This window comes from Mesoplodon mirus (assembly GCF_964341445.2).
Source record: "Mesoplodon mirus genome assembly, chromosome: 11".
NCBI lineage: Eukaryota > Metazoa > Chordata > Mammalia > Artiodactyla > Ziphiidae > Mesoplodon > Mesoplodon mirus.
In genome coordinates this window covers 4,143,451-4,163,820 of record NC_138987.1, presented here as the reverse complement: position 1 = coordinate 4,163,820, position 20,370 = coordinate 4,143,451, and the positions used below count along the sequence as shown (strand labels likewise).

Genomic DNA, 20,370 nt, shown 5'->3' with positions numbered 1-20,370 from the left:
GAATAATATTTTCACAGAATAGTAGAGTATAAAAATGTTCTAAATGTTAAGAATACAATTCTGTAAATTACCCATTGTAAAGCACAGAAACAAAAGCCTTTTTAAAGCATGCTTGAAAATACAAAAGAATCAGTCAGTACCCTAAAGTTGTTACCAAGAGTAAAGCAGTATATATTTTGAACATCCAAAATCATAACTGTTAGGTCAAAGAAACAAACAACCAAACAACTGTTTGGTTAAGTGAAACACCTTAAAAGAATCTGCAGAAGTAGAGCTTGGTTTCAAAAACTCATTCCAGAATCCTAAACTAAATCAACTATTTTTATTATTATTCAACTGTTAAGATATTAGTTCAGTTGTCGTGTATAACTTAAAGGTATAAAAGAGCATTTAGTTTCAAGCATGATTTGGGGATATTTCCATTTCCATGTAGAGAAATATGGTTTAACCACTGCGGCAGTCCATATATTTTCCACAAGAACTAATTATAAAAATTAAGCAGAAAATCATTAAAACACAAAACAGTATTATTCTATAGAAATTAGATGTCTATAGTAATAAAACAATATCAATATCACTATATCTGATTCCATAAGTAAATGCCATTTAATTTCATATATAGCTTTATCTATGACCTGGTTGAATATGACGTTTAATATCAATGATAGAATAGTGCTCTAAGTTGAATAAACACTCTAATACAGATGGATAACTGCTCTAATTGAACCAGTTTAGAGGCCATGTTGTCTTAAAAGTTATCTAATAATTTCCCACTGTGAGGTTTAAATATAAGAATAAATTTTCTTAAAATGTAATTAGGATAACAGTATATTAGGGAATCATAGTAAACTTTTGATTTTAAATACTTTTATTACTTAGTTTTTTATCTGTTGAATTACATTTTAAGAGAGAAAAAGAGAATAAGAATGAATACAAATGAATGGCACCACTGAATCAGAAGTGTAGTTAAGGTCTACCATCGGGGGAATAAGCACATTGGAAAGGGGACATCTTTTCACCATCTTTCCTCTCGTACCATGATCTAAAAGGCATTTTGCAGGGGTGGGTCAAGAAATGTGCTCAGTGAAAGAAACTGTCCTGGTTTCCCAGACTCTCTATGCTATGCCACTGGTAGGGGAAGAAGAGAGAGAGAAGAATAAAGAAAAAAATATTTTACCAAACAGGTACTGCAGAATACACTGAGGTCCAGACTTCCTGTCTCTGCAAGTTCAACTATTGTCTGTGAATTAAAAAAAAAAAAGTATTCAAAACAGAACAATACCAACCATTGTGCCACCAATATGAGTATCAATACACACTACTAAATATAAAATAGATAACCAACAAGGACCTACTGCATAGCACAGGGAACTATACTCAATATTTTGTAATAACCTATAAGGGAAAAGAATATGAAAAAGAAAAAAATATATATGTATAACTGAATCACTGTGCTGTACACCTGAAACTAACACGACACTGAAAATCAAGTATACTTCAATAAAAATAAATATATGAGTATCAGCAAATGCAATGCCCATTTTTAATTAACCAACGTTTTCAGCTGAAGATAATAAAATCTCTTTGCTTACTTCTGCTATTTCATTATAATATGAATATAGGAATTTTATTTCTTGGATATATGAAAAAGCAACCCTAAATTTAGTTATGGGAATATTTCTCTGAGAATAAAACTAAATGACCTATCCTAAGAGCTAGTCTGTATAAGGTTTTGATGATTAAGGGGTGAATGTAAACCTAAGTCCAATAAAGAACTGAATCTTCAGAACTGGATTATGACTAAGAAAACCTGGCAAATCAATAACCAGTAATGTCTAAAGAATACTGGAACATAAGGGTAGCACTCTTTATGCAGCCTAGAAAAGGGAAGATTAGACCGTAAGAACCTACTAGTGTTTTAATCCATTGTGGATAGGAAATAATTCATCAGGATTTGTTCTGTTTTCAGAGACTGGATTAAACAGCTCTTAAAATGATCTAATTGCCTCTAATCCAATTCTCTACTTACCGTGACATCTTTGGATTATAAATTCAGTTTCCTACATACCTCAGCTATAGATGAGGGGTGCCCTGGATCATATATACAAACATTTCAGTTATTAGAACAATATATCTACACTATCAACCAGTTTAGTGGCCTGCTAATTTACAGTCATTTAACAAACATTTACTGAATGCATATTTATTTGCTGAAGGTTTACAGAGATGTGTAAACTACTGTTATTTGTCCCTCGAAACAATCATAATCCTTATAAAGGAGAGAAACATGAAATTTTAAAATGTCATGGAACTGTAAGGACAGGCATCACAAGAACACCAAAGGTGAGCACCAACTACACATAATCTCAGTTTGGTTTGAAATTTCTAGTTTCCTTTTTTGTACTCTATTATCTGCTAAAAATACTGATAATCTGGCAATAAAACACATGTGACTAGTCAGATTGCATCTTGCTACCTTTTTCTTTTGTTCCTCTGTGGCTTTAATAATCCCTGGATCTGATTTCCAAGATTTTCCAAAATTGTAGAAAAGTGCAATACTATTGACAAGGAATGGAAGATGGATAAATAAAAAGTTGAGATGTACCTAAAGTTAAGGAATCTACAGAAGCAATGAAAACTAGTTATTATTATAGGTAAACTTATAATCTGTAAAATTTTATCACACACACAAAAAAAAACCTACAAAAAAATACAAGATGGTTTATTTATTACATCAAAATAGATTACATCTATACATGCTAGTCTATCTATTACATCAAAATAAATACATTTCCCATTCTGCTCATAAGTAAGTGTAAAAAATAAAAATGTGAATTGTTTATAAACTTTAAATCATGTAGGGTTATCTGACACTTTTTAAAAGTCAGTGAATACATTATTTTTAAATGATCATTATTTTGACAAAAATGAAGGGACTTCTCATGTTCAAAGTAATTAGCATATTATCAATATTTTATCTATATGCATTAAAATCTACCACACACTTAGATATCACACCCATCTATTTAAAAGATTGTTTTTACATTCTCTCTGTTGCCATTTTTGCCCACATTCAAGGTGACCTTAATTTTAGAAAAGGTACTTATAAACTTGCTTAAAACAGAAACAGTGTCTATGTTTACATTTTTCTACCTAATGAAAATATAAGAAATGTACTAGGCACTTATAAGTGAAGAATCAAAGACTATTTTCTTTTTTTTTTTTTTTTTTTTTTTTTTGCGGTACGCGGGCCTCTCTGTTGTGGCCTCTCCCGTTGTGGAGCACAGGCTCCGGACGCGCAGGCTCAGCGGCCATGGCTCACGGGCCCAGCCGCTCCGCGGCATGTGGGATCTTCCCGGACCGGGGCACGAACCCGTGTCCCCTGCGTCAGCAGGTGGACTCTCAACCACTGCGCCACCAGGGAAGCCCCAAAGACTATTTTCAATAACACTGGGAGAAATAAAGCAATGTTGCTAGAGCAACACATTTTTGGGACACAAAACATACCACTTTCAAGATTTTACGTAGGTACAAAAGCTGTTCACAAAATTTCCCATGAGAATGGTGCCTTCCCTGTACCAGAGAAGAAAGGAAAGGCCTCATCACCAAAGCCTGGGAAGGACTCTGACAGACAGGGACCTGTGTTCACATACTGACTGCACTAACCCTTCTCTTCCACTAGTCTCCCCACACAGCTCCTAGTCACATCCCCATAACTGACTGCCCCTAGCTCAAACCCTCTGTCTTGTCATTTCTTCACAAATGTATCGTTTCTTTGCTAAAAGGCATAAAGATTCCTACTCTGGTCACTTCTTCAGGTTTTCATTATTTATGAAGGCCCCCATGTACATGTTAAAAAAAAAACCGAAAGATTTAATAAAATGTTAGGCTGGGAATTCCCTGGTGGTCCAGCGGTTAGGACTCCTCATTCTCACTGCCGAGGGCCTGGGTTCGATCCCTGGTCAGGAAACTAAGATCCCACAAGGCACAGGGTGCAGCCAAAAAAAAAAAAAAAGATTTTATGTAGTACAAGTATCATACAAACATTCTGTAAGACTTTTGGACATTATCATGTATACACACTCTTTACATTTCTTATGAAGCACAGGTAAGAAAGAACAGCTTCATGAATGAAACAACCCTATATCTGTTTGGTAAATATGAAAACACTAAACAACCACTTAAAATACAAGAGGAAAAAAAGGAAGAAGAAAGAGTAGTTAATGTCACCTGCCATATATAAAAGTGATTTCTCTTTCTCCAGTCCCCTATTTATTCCCAACTTTCACCATCCTTATTCCCCAAAATCCATGGGTACAGCCAGCAGAGAATAAACAGAAAGTCAAAGTTTCAGCTCCTCCAACAAGCAAAATTCACTTAAGAATAAAGCTGGATAAACGTATGTGCAACGAATGCTGAACCGTGGCATTTTCAGGGCAGTATCTTATTATAACAGTTTCAAAAAGTGCTAACATATAAATATATAGGTCAGGTTCTTACAGCCTGGATTAAATTTGCAGGGAGCTAACTAGCAGCTCAGTAAATGACTACAGGTTTGAAAGGGGTATTCAGGAATTAAATATCAGATGAACTTAAAGAATTTGTTTTTTTAAAGGTAAAGAGATTAGATATCTTCAAATGGTAGTTTAAACTTAGCTTTAGCAATAGATCAGTGCAGTTAATTTAAAGCATTTAACAGAAATAATTTTCTGGTATGGCTGTTTTTTGTAAACCTTTTTTCCTAATGGAAGTTAGAAAACACTAAAAAGCATAAAGACAAAAACAATAACTCTACAACCTAGAGACAACTCCTTTTATTTTCGGTATTCTGCACTTTTAATCATAATTGAGATCACTGTGTATTTATTAACACTAATAAAATAACACTTATTTATCACTGACTACCAGCCATTTAGGCTGTACAAAAACCCTACGATAAAGCCTGCTGCTATCCCCATGACAAAGCTGAGGTTAATTAAGCAGCCCAAGATTAAAGAATGCATGAGAGGTGGAGCCGGTATTACAAGCTAGGCTCTTACTACCTATGCTATTCTGCCTCTCCAAAGTGCTCGGCAGCATATCCTGGGTCAGTAAATATTACGGGAACAATGTCTTTGGGTATGAACAATTTTTTTTTTTTTTTGCTGTATGCGGGCCTCTCACTGTTGTGGCCTCTCCCGTTGCGCAGCACAGGCTCAGCGGCCATGGCTCACAGGCCCAGCTGCTCCGCGGCATGTGGGATCCTCCCGGACCGGGACACAAACCCGTGTCCCCTGCATCGGCAGGCGGACTCTCAACCGCTGCGCCACCAGGGAAGCCCCTGGGTATGAACATTTTTATAGCTTGATATATATTTTTATACCATCAGATTATTTACAGAAAGATACACCAATTTATAACCCCACTAGCAATACATATTTGTTGATCACTATGTTTGCATTAGCATTGAGTAAAGGAAAAAAGTTGCAAATTTAGAAGAGAAGCACTATTTTATTCTTAATTTATATTTATGTTTTTATGCTTAAACATTCCTCCAATTAGAGATAAAACAAATACTTGTCATCAACGTTTTCATTTAAATGTTTATGGAATCTTCTTTTTCTATTTAACTCTTTAATCTACTTGGATGTTATTTTGATGCCTGCTGTGAACTGAAGCTCTAACTTACCATAATACCCCCAAAATGAACCAAAAACGGTAAATCAAACCAACCAAGTGACCCGCAAAATGCCAGCAACAACTTTGGAAAGAGGACAAGCCACACTATACTATAAAGTTCAAACTGGAGGTCAAGGAAAGCAGATGATTCTGGTGAGACAGGCCGCCTGGGGTAGTTCTTAATCCCACCTCCATCTGTATTAGTAGTATGGGAAATGTGGATGAAAATACAAAGTCAGAATTCTCATCAATCCCACCCTGGACTTCTGCTATGGACTGAATCATGTCTCCCCTCTTCCAAATTGATATGCTGAAGCCCTAACTTATAATGTGACTGTACCTGGAGATAGGCTCTTTACGAGATAATTAGGTTAAATGAGGTCATAAGGGTGGGGCCCTAACCCAACAGGACTGTGGCTGTATAAGAAGAGGAAAGGAGAGATCTCTCTCACTCTCTTCCTGCCATGTGAGGACACAGGGAGAAGGTGACTGTCTGTAAGCCGGGAAGAGAGCCCTCACCTGAACACAACCGTGTGGGCATCCTGATCCAGAACTGTGAGAAAATTAATTTTTGTTGTTTAAGCCACCCACTCTAGGATATTCTGAAATAGCAAAGATCTAAATATCAGAAAGAAGTCATTTTTCTCTAAATTATTCTATAGCTTAAACAGAATTTCAATCAAAATTGCATTAGGCTTCCCATGGAACTTAAGGAGCTGATTTTTAAAAATTTAAGTAGAAGTGCAAAGGGCTAAAAAGAGGTAAGATATTCCTGAGAAACAAAAAAGTTGGGAAACTTGGCCTACCAGATACCATGAGTTAAGAATAAAGCTACAGTAATATGATAATACAGTACTGGTAAGGCACACAGATCAGTAAACCGAATAGAGTACAGGAAACTTGATAAATATCGAGGTTGATACTGCAACTGAGTGAAGAAAGAGTGTGTTGGAGCAATGAGTTCTCTAATGAGCAAAAAGGAAGACACTGACCTCTCCCGTCACATCATTTGCTATACACAGTAGTCAAACACATGTGAACTAAGAACTTTTGTAAGAGTATCTTTAATGACTTCACAGAAACCTGCACATGTGCACAAAAAATATATACAAGAATATTTATAGCAGTATTGTTGGAATTCACAGGTGATGACTGGATACCTAAAGATAGGGATTAAAAAGCTTAGAAAATATGAGAAGGAAACTAGCAGAGATACATGTAAAACTGAAGAAGTCCTAAGAGTAAACTACAGGAAAAAATGCTCAAGAGGAAAATGCATAGGAAAGAATGGTAAAAATGATAATTCTGCACTGTTTTGATTTTTACATATGTAATGATCCAGGTTCCATAAGTTTCTCACATCCACCTTTGGTTTAAGAAGCTTAAGACCTGATTGAAAAATAATTACTTTTAGATATAAAATTTCTAATAAGTTATTTCAAAAGTGTTGCCAACACAATAAACAGTAGACTCTACTGTTTACCACAGTGAATTTTAGAGTTGTTTATTATAAAAGAAGTATGGTCAATGAACAAAATTTTCAAATAAATAAAAGCACAAGAAAATCACTCACAAATCTCACACCCAGAAATAACCACAGCTAAAATTACATGTACTCACTTCCAGCTCTTATTATTCACACGTTTTAAAATTAGAATCTCTCTGTAAATACAATTTAGTATTTTTTCATTTGTTATTATTTCATTTGTTATATTCTAAGTATAAGCCCATATCACTAAGTCTTAGAAAAGCATTTTAATGGCTATTTTATCCTGTACCATATGTCACATAACTGAAAAATCTTTCCTCCTATTCAGGTTGGACATTTAGGTTATTTCCATTTTTTCCCTATTATATTGTAAATGGTACTATGATAAACATCCTTGTAAATAAATCTTTGATCTTATCTCTTATTATTTACTTATGAATAATTAAGAGATCAAAGGCCCTTTCTACAGGTTGCTAAATTGCTTTCTAAGAAGGTTTAGGAACTTAAAAATTATGTTCAGAGTAGAATATAGGGCTTTTGAAGACATATTGTATCAGGTCAAAGAGCTGGGTTCTATATCAGACTCTCAATAATTACCTAGCTATGTAACTCTGAGCAAGACATACAACTTCTCTGAACCTCAATTTTTCCATCAGTTAGAAAATAGCATTACAATTTGTGTGGTTTATTTTTTTAATCTCAAAGAATTGTTCTGAGAACCAAGTAAAACAACATATCTGAAAGAACTAGAAACCAGAAAATCACTAAACAAATATAACATGTATATGGGGTAATACTTATCTAACTTAAATTGGGTAACATATTATGAGAACTAAAACAACTTTTATACAGTTGATCCTCATGCCTACTAGCTAGAATTTATTTGTAACTCCAAAATCAATATTGACAGTGCTTTTGCAGTCATTTGTATGTGCAAAGCAGCAAGAAATATGAGCTGCCCTATGCACACATTCCCCGCTGAGTTACACGAGGCAATACTCTGCCTTCTTGTTTAGCATTTGTGTGCTTCTTTTGGTGATTTTGCTGTTTAAAATGGTCTCCAAGTATAGTGCTTAAGTGCCATCTGATGTTCCTAGGCACAAGTCTTTATACACAGACTATATAAAACTCTCTGGCATAAAGTTTTCATTATTTGTTACTTTACTAATTATCCTGTTTTTCTCTACTTACATCCAAACAGATTAATAAGAGTACAGCAACAGTCTAAAATTATTTTGAGATGTGAATCTGACTTTTTTTCTTGAACATAAAATTTACTGTCCAATTTAGGATGCAAAGTTAGAAAATATGTCTGGAATACTAAAGTCATTTCAGATGTCAGTGCTTTTTTATAAATTTAAAATAGATGAGGTACTGAAAATGAGCAGATACATTTTACTCATTAAATGTTCCAATAAGACAGTTCTAATGCTTAATAAATCCCTGAAGAACAATTTTTATATCAAAGTATAATACAAGCCCAGAATGGGCTAGTGAAAACTGCCACATGGAAAAATTTCAGTAGACACTATGCTAAGAAAGTATTTAAAACGTACTATACTTTCTAAAAGTAATCCTACAGGGCTTCCCTGGTGGCGCAGTGGTTGAGAGTCCGCCTGCCGATGCAGGGGACATGGGTTCGTGCCCCGGTCCGGGAAGATCCCACATGCCACGGAGCGGCTGGGCCCGTGAGCCATGGCCGCTGAGCCTGTGTGTCCGGAGCCTGTGCTCCACAACGGGAGAGGCCACAACAGTGAGAGGCCCACGTACCACAAAAAATAAATAAATAAATAAATAAATAAAAGTAATCCTACAATGCTGTGAAAATATAAGAATTAGAAGTGTAGTTACAATTCTGAGGCTCCATTTCAGAAAGAAAGTTAGCATATCTTGCTTTTGTCTAACACACAAGACAACTTAAAAAGAATGCAATATTAAAACATGTAACACTGTGAAGTGAAACCAGCTATTAATTAATTTTGTTCAGAACAGTTAAAAGTTACTGAATAATTCATACCATTTAAAATCTTATATACTTTTTATAGCAATGTTTTGAAAAAATGATTAAGACATTTATGAAACATGTACCTTTATTATAATAAAATAGACTGTCTTACTGGTTGATTTTTTCCATTAAAAATATCAAAAATTGACATTGTCCTTATTTCTTGAGATGTGATTGACTTCTTGAGATGTGAGATCTGAATCTCACGCATACACACACATTTACAATTTCAAATTATATTACTTTTTAAAAGTATAGTACATTGAAATAATATGCTGAAGTTAGCAACATTTGAAGATACAGCATTACATGCTTTTCATGAAGCAAAAGAGAAAATTAACTGTTACCTATCACAGCAAAATAGTAAGTTGTGATAATAAGAAAATATTTAGAGAAAATAATTTGACCCTAAAATATGGAAATCACAGTTCAGTAGAAAGGTTCAGAGTAAGTGTTATAGAATAAGACAAATATGTGTTTCGACCCTGCTTTATTAGAGACTAGCTGTGTGACCTTGGGCAAGAATAACAGCTTAACCTATTTAAGCCTAAACTGTCTCATCTATAAAATGGAAGACAACAGTACTAACGTATAGGATGTATACTAAATGGAGCACAAAGTATTTAAGACAATCCCCTTAAAAAATCAATAAATGGTCACTATTAGTATTATTGCTGATGTTATTAAAAGCAGCTTTGAAAAGCAATTTATTAAATATGAAACATTTAAAAACAATACATTAGTTCATACTTATTTTTCTAGGAATACTGTAGCACGTTGTGAGTAGTTCAGCTCTTATGTTAAATTATTATTAAACTAAGACCTTTATAACCAAAGGATATCATTCCAAAACCAGAAGAACCATGTCACATACATCCAGAATTTGGTTGCCAAATATATTCCAAGGGGCAATGCACTATGCATTGAATGATCAAAAAAGGATCTGTAAAACACAAGAAGTTTTATAGAATTTGAACTCTATATTTCATTGTAAAAAAGGATATTTATTTATTTAAAAGAAAATCACATATATTCTGTATAGTATACTCTTAACAAAACCCAGAAATCCAGGATGCTTAAATATCAATACTGTTTTCATAGTACTCAGTAAGAAATGAGTGCATAGCTGAATGACTCAGCAAGAGTCTGAAGCTACTTTTAATTCATCAGAATTAAAATTATATTCTATGTACTTTTCAACTTTAGAATTTCACTGTATTCCTATTCTCTTAAATCAATAACTCACTTTAGTATATATAGTAACTCTATCACCCAGCATATTACCCACCAAAGACATAATTTTAACAAATGAGTGCAAAGCAATTCCCAAGTTTTTCTCTATGTTTCATCATTATTTCTCCTTACCTACACATTCCCACTAAGCTTTCAGCACATCTTCTCAAAGAGAATGAACTCGCTAACTTGGAGGAATTAAAGGTCATTATTTACAGCATTCAGAATTCAGGAAAAATAAATACTGATAAATTTTATTAAACATAAGCAGGATCAACCATCCATATACACTAAGTAGGGAGTATTGGTGAATTCCTACCTACACTACCCCTTGGAGCGCCTAGAAACACTAAAATGAGATTAATTACCTAGAATTAAGCCTCCTCCTGAGAGTTACCACATTAGTGCATTACCAGTCATTCCCATCTCTCTCTGAATTATTTTCAGAACTCTCTTTTGAAATTCTGGTGAAAACAAGGTACTAAAGGAATGGAAATTAGGTGGGAAGTTCTGGATCATAAATGCCTGCCTAGTTTGCTGGATGGGCCACTTTAGGGGAATAGGATCTAGGGATAAGAAGAAAAGGGCATGATCACAATGTTTAAGTAAAAAAAGAGAAAATTAAAAACAAAACAAAACTGAGCGTTACTTCATATGCTTAGACTCTACCTTGTGCTAAAATCAAACCTCTTTCTTGCACACTGCCTATGATCAAAGAAAATATAATTCCTATGGAAAGGTAAGCTCAAGCATTATAGTTACCCAGAAATAAGCAATATATATTACATTTAGAGTTCAACAAACTTGAGTCTACTTCTATTGAAATGCCTTAAAAATTTAGCCTTAAAAATTACATGTTAGACTTTGTCACTGAAAGTACCTTTAGAGTCATTTTTAACAACAATGTTAAAAATGTTAAAGATTTCAGATATAAATCTGCCAAAAATTCTTTAACATTAAATTAAGATCAAACAAGTTATATAAAGGCAGTGTTCTAAATATACAAAACATTAATTTTATATAGCCAGGTCCAAACTATATTCTTACATGTCCAGTTAAAAATATAGCTAAAAACAACACACTTACTTTGAAAGAAACTGTACTGTAGCCCAAACGCCACCATACATTAGCCCTTTAATGAGCCAAGAATCAATATTTAGGTTTGCTATAAACCCAACCAGCCAAATAACTAGGAAAGGAGTTCCCAGCATTACTTTCTGCCGAAATTCCTGTACAGAAAAAAAAAAAAAAAGAGAGAAACTTTTGCATGTTTCAAGTAACCTCAATGTGAATCACTGTTACCTTTGTGAAAACATAGAACAGGGGTGAAATTCATTCATTCAAATGTATCTACTATGTACAGATACTATTTAAGGTGTTAGCCTCTGTTTTCTAGAAAGAGGTATTAAATAAACAATTTAAAAGTTCTTGGTTAAAACTGTAGACAATGAGCATAGAAGTTAGAGGACTGGGTCTAGATAGTCAGATACAGGAGACAGCTGTACCACCTGCCAACACGTGGACAGGCTAGAAAACAGTTCATGAGAATACCACCCAGTTTAACAAAAGCATTCATAACTAAGGAGACAAGGGCAACCAGAATGACTGTAGGCCCAACAGCTATATCAGAGAAGGAAACCTGAGTATGCTTGGCCTGGAGAAGATATTTTGAATAATACATATATATACATATACAGTATATTAAAACCTTAAAGTAAGATAGAGAATAAAATCAAACAAACTACAGGGTCCCAGAGACCACAGAATGGAGACGTTGTGCCTCTGAACACATATCAAAGCAGAGTGCTTAATATTTCAGACGTAGTACCATTTCACTTTTGTACTGGTCTAACTGTTAGAAATACTCATAAGTATAAAACCTGCCTGCTTCCCTGGTATCTTCACAGCAACACAAAGTCTACTGCCGCTCCTACATAACAGCCCTTCACAAACTTACAAGCAGCTGTTAAGTCTCTCGAGTTACCTTAAGTGACAAAACTATATGATATTCCAGCTGTGATCCAACGAGGTTCAGAGTGTAAATATTACTCTCATCGTTGAATATTTACCTTTCTGAAGGCCAAGATTATATTGTATTATGCCTCTTTTATTTTTAGCACACCTTTCATACCGTTGGCTTCTACTGAAATAAATACTTTTTCATATAAATGACCATGTCTTCCCCAATTCAGCCAGTGTAATTCATTTTCTGAACTAATTGTGTAATTTTAACTTAGACGTATAATTAAACATATTGACTTCAGAGTTTCATTTTATGCTGTAGTGAAATAACACCCTTCCAGTTTGTTTCTTCATCTCTATTATGTGTGAATTTCATATCAAGACATTAGAGAAAGTTTACAACTGGGAGGAGAGAGTGTATGACTAAGGGTGGGTATTGGTGGGAGAGAAGGTGGACATGTGTCATTTGAAAAAGTATTTTCTAAAATTATCTTTAACTTGGTTTGTTTTTAGTCAAGACACTTGTTCTCCCTCAGCAATGGCCACATTTTTTCATTATTAGTGGCCACACTTTTTCACTATTAAAAATTATGACACAATTTACATACAGTGAAATTCACCCTTTTTTGTGTACAGTTCTCTGAGTTTTGATGAATATACACAGTTGTGTAACAAGCATGAATATCAAGACACAGAACAGTCCCATCAAGCCCTGAAATACTCTATGCCACCAGGCCTAAGCCCTGGCAACCACTAGTCTGATATCTGTCCTTTTACTTTTTCCTTTGCAGGAATGTCACATAAAAGGAGTCATACTGAATGCAGTCTTTTAAATCTGGCTTCTTTCACTTAGCGAATGCATTTGACATTCATCCATATTGTTACGTGTATTAGTAGTAAGTTTCTTTTTAAGGCTGAGTAGTATTCCATTACAGGATGTGTCACAGTCTGCTTATCCATCCCCCAGCTGAGGGATTAAGCTTGTTTCCAGTTTCTGACTGTAAATAAAGACATCATAAGCATTCACATATAATTTTTTGTGTGAATATAGGCTCATTTCACCTGGTTAAATACTGATGTGTGTGATTTCTGGATTTATTTCAAGCTGTCATTTAATATACATATTATAATATTGTAAAGATGTAATAGTGATGCGCTGCATTTGTAGACATGAAAAATCTATTTTCTCGTATATTTCATTACAGAACGTTTCTAATATATAGTAAATTTGAAAGTATTTTATAGTGAATATCTGTATATCCACCACCCAGATTCTACATTTCAGTAATCTATTTTTTAATTAAACTTTTTATTTTGAAATAATTGTAGATTCACATGCAGTTTGTTTTTTTTTTTTTTTTTTTTTTGCGGTACGCGAGCCTCTCACTGTTGTGGCCTCTCCCGTTGCAGAGCACAGGCTCCAGACGCGCAGGCTCAGCGGCCATGGCTCATGGGCCCAGCCGCTCCGTGGTATGTGGGATCTTCCCAGACCGGGGCACAAACCCGCGTCCCCTGCATCGGCAGGTGGACTCTTAACCACTGCGCCACTAGGGAAGCCCCACATGCAGTTTTTGGGTTTTTTTTTTTTTTAAGACATTGGGGATAGGAGCTTATTGATTAATTTATTTATTTTTGCTGTGTTGGGGTCTTTGTTTCTGTGTGAGGGCTTTCTCTCGTTATGGCAAGCGGAAGCCACTCTTCATTGCGGTGCGCGGGCCTCTCACTATCGTGGCCTCTCTTGTTGCGGAGCACAGGCTCCAGACGCGCAGGCTCAGTAGTTGCGGCTCACGGGCCCAGTTGCTCTGTGGCATGTGGGATCTTCCCAGACCAGGGCTCGAACCCGTGCCCCCTGCATTAGAAGGCAGATTCTCAACTACTGCGCCACCAGGGAAGCCCACATGCAGTTTTTTAAAACCATTTTTTAAACTGATGTAGTTAATTTGCAATGTTGTGTTAGCTTCAGGTGTACAGCAAAGTGACTCAGTCATACATATAAAATAATATATATATATATTCTTTTACAGATTCTTTTCCATTATAGGTTATTACAAGACATTGAATACAGTTCCCTGTGCTATATAGTAGTAGGTCCTTGTTGTTTATCTATTTTATACAAAGTAGTGTGTATATGTTAATCCCAAACTCCTAATTTATCTGCGCCCACCCCGTTATCCCTTCTGGTAACCATAAGTTTGTTTTCTATGTCTGTGAGTCTATTTCTGTTTTGCAAATAAGTTCATTTATATCATTTTTTAAGATTCCACATATAAGTGATATCATATGATATTTGTCTCAGACTTACTTCACTTAATATGATTTCTAGGTCCATCCATGTTGCAGCAAATGGCATTATTTCATTCTTTTTTATGGCTGAGTAATATTCCATTGTGTATATATACCACATCTTCTTTAGGTTGCTTCCATGTCTTGGCTATTGTAAACAGTGCTGCTCTGAAAATTGGGGTGCATGTATCTTTTCAGATTAGAGTTTTATCCAGATATATGTCCAGGAGTGGGATTCTGGGATCATATGGTAATTCTATTTTCAGTTTTTTAAGGAACCTCCATACTGTTCTCCACAATAGCTGCACCAATTTACATTCTCACCAACAGTGTAGGAGGGTTCCTTTTTCTCCATACCCTCTCCAGCATTTATTATTTGTAGACTTTTTATTGAGGGCCATTCTGGTGTGAGGTGATACCGCACTGTAGTTTTGATTTGCATTTCTCTAATAATTAGCTATGTTGAGCATCTTTTCATGTGCCTGATGGCCATGTGTATGTCTTCTTTGGAGAAATGTCTATTTAGGTCTTCTGCCCATTTTTTCATTGGGTTGTTTGTTTTTTTGATATTAAGCTGTATGAGTTGTTTGTATATTTTGGAAATTAATCGCTTGTCGGTAGCATCGTTTGCAAATATTTTCTCCAATTCTGCAGGTTGTCTTTTTGTTTTGTTTATGGTTTCCTTTGCAAAAGCTTTTAAGCTTAATTAGGTCTCAATTGTTTATTTTTGTTTTTGTTTCCACTACTCTAGGAGACAAAGCCAAAAAAATATTGCTATGATTTATGTCAAAGAGTGTTCGGCTTATGTTTTCCTCTAGGAGTACTATAGTATCCAGTTGTACATTTAGGTCTTTTTTTTTTTTGCGGTATGCGGGCCTCTCACTGTTGTGGCCTCTCCTGTTGTGGAGCACAGGCTCTGGACATGCAGGCTCAGCGGCCACGGCTCACGGGCCCAGCCACTCCACGGTATGTGGGATCTTCCTGGACCGGGGCACGAACCCATGTCCCCTGAATCGGCAGGCGGACTCTCAACCACTGCACCACCAGGGAAGCCCTGAGTTTATCTTTTGATATGGTGTTAGAGAATGTTTGTTCTTTTACTTGTAGGTATCCAGTTTTCCCAGCACCACTTACTGAAGAGACTGTCTTTTCTCCATTGTATATTCTTGCCTCCTTTGTCATAGATTATTTGACCATAAGTGCATGGGTTTATTTCTGAGTTTTCTATCTTGTTCCATGGATCTATACAATCTGCTTTTCTGCCAATACCATACTGTTTTGATTACTGTAGTTGTTTTTTTTTATACAGCAGGTTCTTATTAGTTATCCATTTTTACATATTAGTGTATATATGTCCATCCCAATCTCCCAATTCATCACAGCACCACCATCACCCGCCTCCGCCACTTTCCCCGTTGGTGTCCATATGTTTGTTCTCTACATCTGTGTCTCAATTTCTACCCTGCAAACCGGTTCATCTGTACCATTTCTCTAGGTTCCACATATATGTGTTAATATACGATATCTGTTTTTCTCTTTCTGACTTACTTCACTCTGTATGACAGTCTCTAGATTCATCCATGTCTCTACAAATGACCCAACTCGTCCTTTTTTATGGCTGAGTAATACTCCATTGTATAGATGTACCACATCTTCTTTATCCATTCGTCTGTCGATGGGCATTTAGGTTGCTTCCATGACCTGGCTATTGTAAATAGTGCTGCAGTGAACATTGGGGTGCATGTGTCTTTTGAATTATGGTTTTCTCTGGGTATACGCTCAGTAGTGGGATTGCTGGGTCATATGGTAATTCTATTTTTAGTTTTTAAAGGAACCTCCATACTGTTCTCCATAGTGGTTTATCAATTTACATTCCCAGCAACGGTGCAGAAGGGTTCCCTTTTCTCCACACCCTCTCCAGCATTTGTTGTTTATAGATTTTCTGATGATACCCATTCTAACTGGTGTGAGGTGATACCTCATTGTAGTTTTGATTTGCATTTCTCTAATGATTAGTGATGTTGAGCATCTTTTCATGTGCTTCTTAGCCATCTGTACGTCTTCTTTGGAAAAATGTCTATTTAGGTCTTCTGCCCTTTTCTTTCTTTTTTTTTTTTTTTTTGCGGTACGTGGGCCACTCACTGTTGTGGCCTCTCCCGTTGCGGAGCACAGGCTCCGGACGCGCAGGCTCTCAGCGGCCGTGGCTCACGGGCCCAGCTGCTCCGCGGCATGTGGGATCCTCCCGGACCGGGGCACGAACCCGTGTCCCCTGCATCGGCAGGCGGACTCTCAACCACTGCACCACCAGGGAAGCCCTTCTGCCCTTTTCTGATCGGGTTGTTTTTTTTAATATTGAGCTGCATGAGCTGTTTATATGTTTTGGAGATTAATCCTTTGTCCGTTGATTCATTTGCAAAGATTTTCTCGCATTCTGAGGGATGTCTTTTCGTCTTGCTTGTACTCTCCGTTGCTTTGCCAAAGGTTTTAGGTTTCATTAGGGCCCATTTGTTTGTTTTTCTTTTTATTTCCATTACTCTAAGAGGTGGATCAACAAAGATCTTGCTGTGATTTATGTCAAAGAGTGTTCTTCCTATGTTTTCCTCTAAGTTTTATAGTGTCCGGTCTTACATTTAGGTCTTTAATCCATTTTGAGCTTATTTTTGTGTATGGTGTTCGGGAGTGTTCTAATTTCATTCTTTTACATGTAGCTGTCCAGTTTTCCAAGCACCACTTCTTGAAGAGACTGTCTTTTCTCCACTGTATATCCTTGCCTCCTTTGTCATAGACTAGTTGACCATAGGTGCGTGGGTTTATCTCTGGGCTTTCTATCCTGTTCCATTTATCTATATCTCTGTTTTTGTGCCAGTACCATATTGTCTTGATTACTGTAGCTTTGTAGTATAGTCTGAAGTCAGGGAGTCTGATTCCTCCAGCTCCGTTTTTTTCCCTCAAGACTGCTTTGGCTATTTGGGGCCTTTTGTGTCTCCAAACAAATTTTAAGATTTTTTCTTCTAGTTCTGTAAAAAATGCCATTGGTAATTTGATAGGGATTGCATTGAATCTCTAGATTGCTTTGGGTAGTATAGTCATTTTCACAATATTGTTTCTTCCAATCCAAGAACATGGTATATCTCTCCATCTATTTGTATCATCTTTAATTTCTTTCATCAGTGTCTTATAGTTTTCTGCATACAGGTCTTTTGTCTCCCTAGATAGATTTATTCCTAGGTATTTTATTCTTTTTGTTGCAGTGGTAAATGGGAGTGTTTCCTTAATTTCTCTTTCAGATTTTTCATCATTAGTGTATAGGAATGCAAGAGATTTCTTGGCATTAATTTTGTATCCTGCAACTTTACCAGATTCATTGATTAGCTCTAGTAGTTTTCTGGTGGCATCTTTAGGATTCTCTATGTATTGTATCATGTCATCTGCAAACAGTGACAGTTTTACTTCTTCTTTTCCAATTTGGATTCCTTTTATTTCTTTTTCTTCTCTGACTGCCGTGGCCAGGACTTCCAAAACTATGTTGAATAACAGCCGTGAGAGCAGACATCCTTGTCTTGTTCATGATCTGAAAGGAAATTCTTACAGTTTTTCACCATTAAGACAGATGTTTGCTGTGGGTTTGTCGTATATGGCCTTTATTATGCTGAGGTCGGTTCCCTGTATGCCCACTTTCTGGAGAGTTTTTATCATAAATGGGTGTTGAATTTTGTCAAAAGCTTTTTCTGCATCTATTGAGATGACCATACGTTTTTTATTCTTCAGTTTGTTAATATGGTGTGTCACACTGATTGATTTGCGTACACTGAAGATTCCTTGCATTCCCGGGATAAATCCCACTTGATCATAGTGTATGATCCTTTTAATGTGTTGTTGGATTCTGTTTGCTAGTATTTTGTTGAGGATTTTTGCATCTATATTCATCAGTGATATTAGTCTGTAATTTTCTTTTTTTGTAGTATCTTTGTCTGGTCTTGGTATCAGGGTGATGAATGGCCTCACAGAATGAGTCTGGGAGTGTTTCTTACTCTGCAGTTTTTTGGAAGAGTTTGGGAAGGATGGATTTTAGGTCTTCTCTAAATGTTTGACATAATTCACCTGTGAAGCCATCTGGTCCTGGGCTTTTGTTTGTTGATAGATTTTTAATCACAGTTTCAATTTCATTACTTGTGATTGGTCTGTTTGTATTTGCTATTTCTTCCTGGTTTAGTCTTGGAAGGTTATACCTTTCTAAGAATTTGTCAGTTTCTTCCAAGCTGTCCATTTTGTTGGCATAGAGCTGCCTGTAGTAGTCTCTTAGGATGCTTTATATTTCTGTGGTGTCTGTTGTAAGTTCTCCTTTTTCCTTTCTACTTTTATTGATTTGAGTCCTCTCCCTCTTTTTCTTGATAAGTGTCTAATTGTTTATCAATTTTGCTTATCTTCTCAAAGAACCAGCTTTTAGTTTTATTGATCTTTGCTATTGTTTTGTTTCTATTCCATTTATTTCTGCTCTGATCTTTATGAATTCTTTCCTTCTACTAACTTTGGGTTTTGTTTGTTCTTCTTTCTCTAGTTCCTTTAGGTGTAAGGTTAGATTGTTTATTTGAGATTTTTCTTGTTTCTTTAGGTAGGCTTGTATTACTATAAACTTCCCTCTTAGAACTGCTTTTGCTGCATCCCAAGGGCTCTGGATCATCACGTTTTCATTGTCATTTGTCTCTAGGTATTTTTTGATTTCCTCTTTGATTTCTTCAGTGATTTCTTGGTTATTTAGTAATGTATTGTTTAGCCTCCATGTGTTTGTGTTTTTTACATTTTTTCCCCCTGTAACTGACTTCTAATCTCATAGTGTTGTGGTCAGAAAATATGCTTGATATGATTTCAATTTTCTTAAATTTACTGAGGCTTGATTTGTGACCCAAGACGTGATCTATCCTGGAGAATGTTTCGTGCGCACTTGAGAAGAAAGTGTAATCTTTTGGATGGAATGTCCTATAAATATCAATTAAATCTATCTGGTCTATTGTGTCATTTAAAGCTTGTGTTTCCTTGTTAATTTTCTGTTTGGATGATATGTCCATTGGTGTGAGGTGTTAAAGTCCCCCACTATTATTGTGTTACTGTTGATTCCCTCTTTTAGAGCTGTTAGCAGTTGCCTTCTGTATTGAGGTGCTCCTATGTTGGATGCATATATATTTATAATTGTTATATCTTCTTGGATTGATCCCTTGATCATTATGTAGTGTCCTTCTTTGCCTCTTGTAACATTCTTTATTTTAAAGTCTATTTTACCTGATATGAGTATTGGTACTCCAGCTTTATTTTGATTTCCATTTGCATGGAGTATGTTTTTCCATCCCCTCACTTTCAGTCTGTATGTGTCCCTAGGTCTGAAGTGGGTCTCTGGTAGACAGCATATATATGGGTCTTGTTTTTGTATCCATTCAGCGACCCTGTGTCTTTTGGTTGGAGCATTTAATCCATTCACGTTGAAGGTAATTATCGATATGTATATTCCTATTACCATTTTCTTAATTGTTTTGGGTTTGTTTGTGTAAGTCCTTTTCTTCTCTTGTGTTTCCCACTTAGAGAAGTTCCTTTAACATTTGTCGTAGAGCTGGTTTGGTGGTGCTGAATTCTTTTAGCTTCTGCTTGTCTGTAAAGCTTTTGATTTCTCCATCGAATCTGAATGAGATCCTTGCCGGGTAGAGTAATCCTGCTTGTAGGTTCTTCCCTTTCATCACTTTAAATATGT

The 20,370-nt window shown here is 35.9% G+C and overlaps 1 protein-coding gene across 2 annotated transcripts in view; it reads right to left on the bottom strand.

Annotated features, from left to right (window-relative positions):
• ZDHHC17 (zDHHC palmitoyltransferase 17) overlaps positions 1-20,370 on the bottom strand; it is a 125,311-nt gene that overhangs the window by 41,223 nt on the left and 63,718 nt on the right. For both annotated transcript variants that reach the window (XM_082636341.1, XM_082636342.1), the window contains exons 9-12: positions 11,472-11,614; positions 9,995-10,095; positions 2,477-2,601; positions 1,178-1,240 (exon numbers count right to left, since the gene is read on the bottom strand). In XM_082636341.1, coding sequence (XP_082492467.1) covers positions 1,178-1,240; positions 2,477-2,601; positions 9,995-10,095; positions 11,472-11,614 — 432 coding nt within the window. The remainder of the gene's footprint in view (positions 1-1,177; positions 1,241-2,476; positions 2,602-9,994; positions 10,096-11,471; positions 11,615-20,370) is intronic.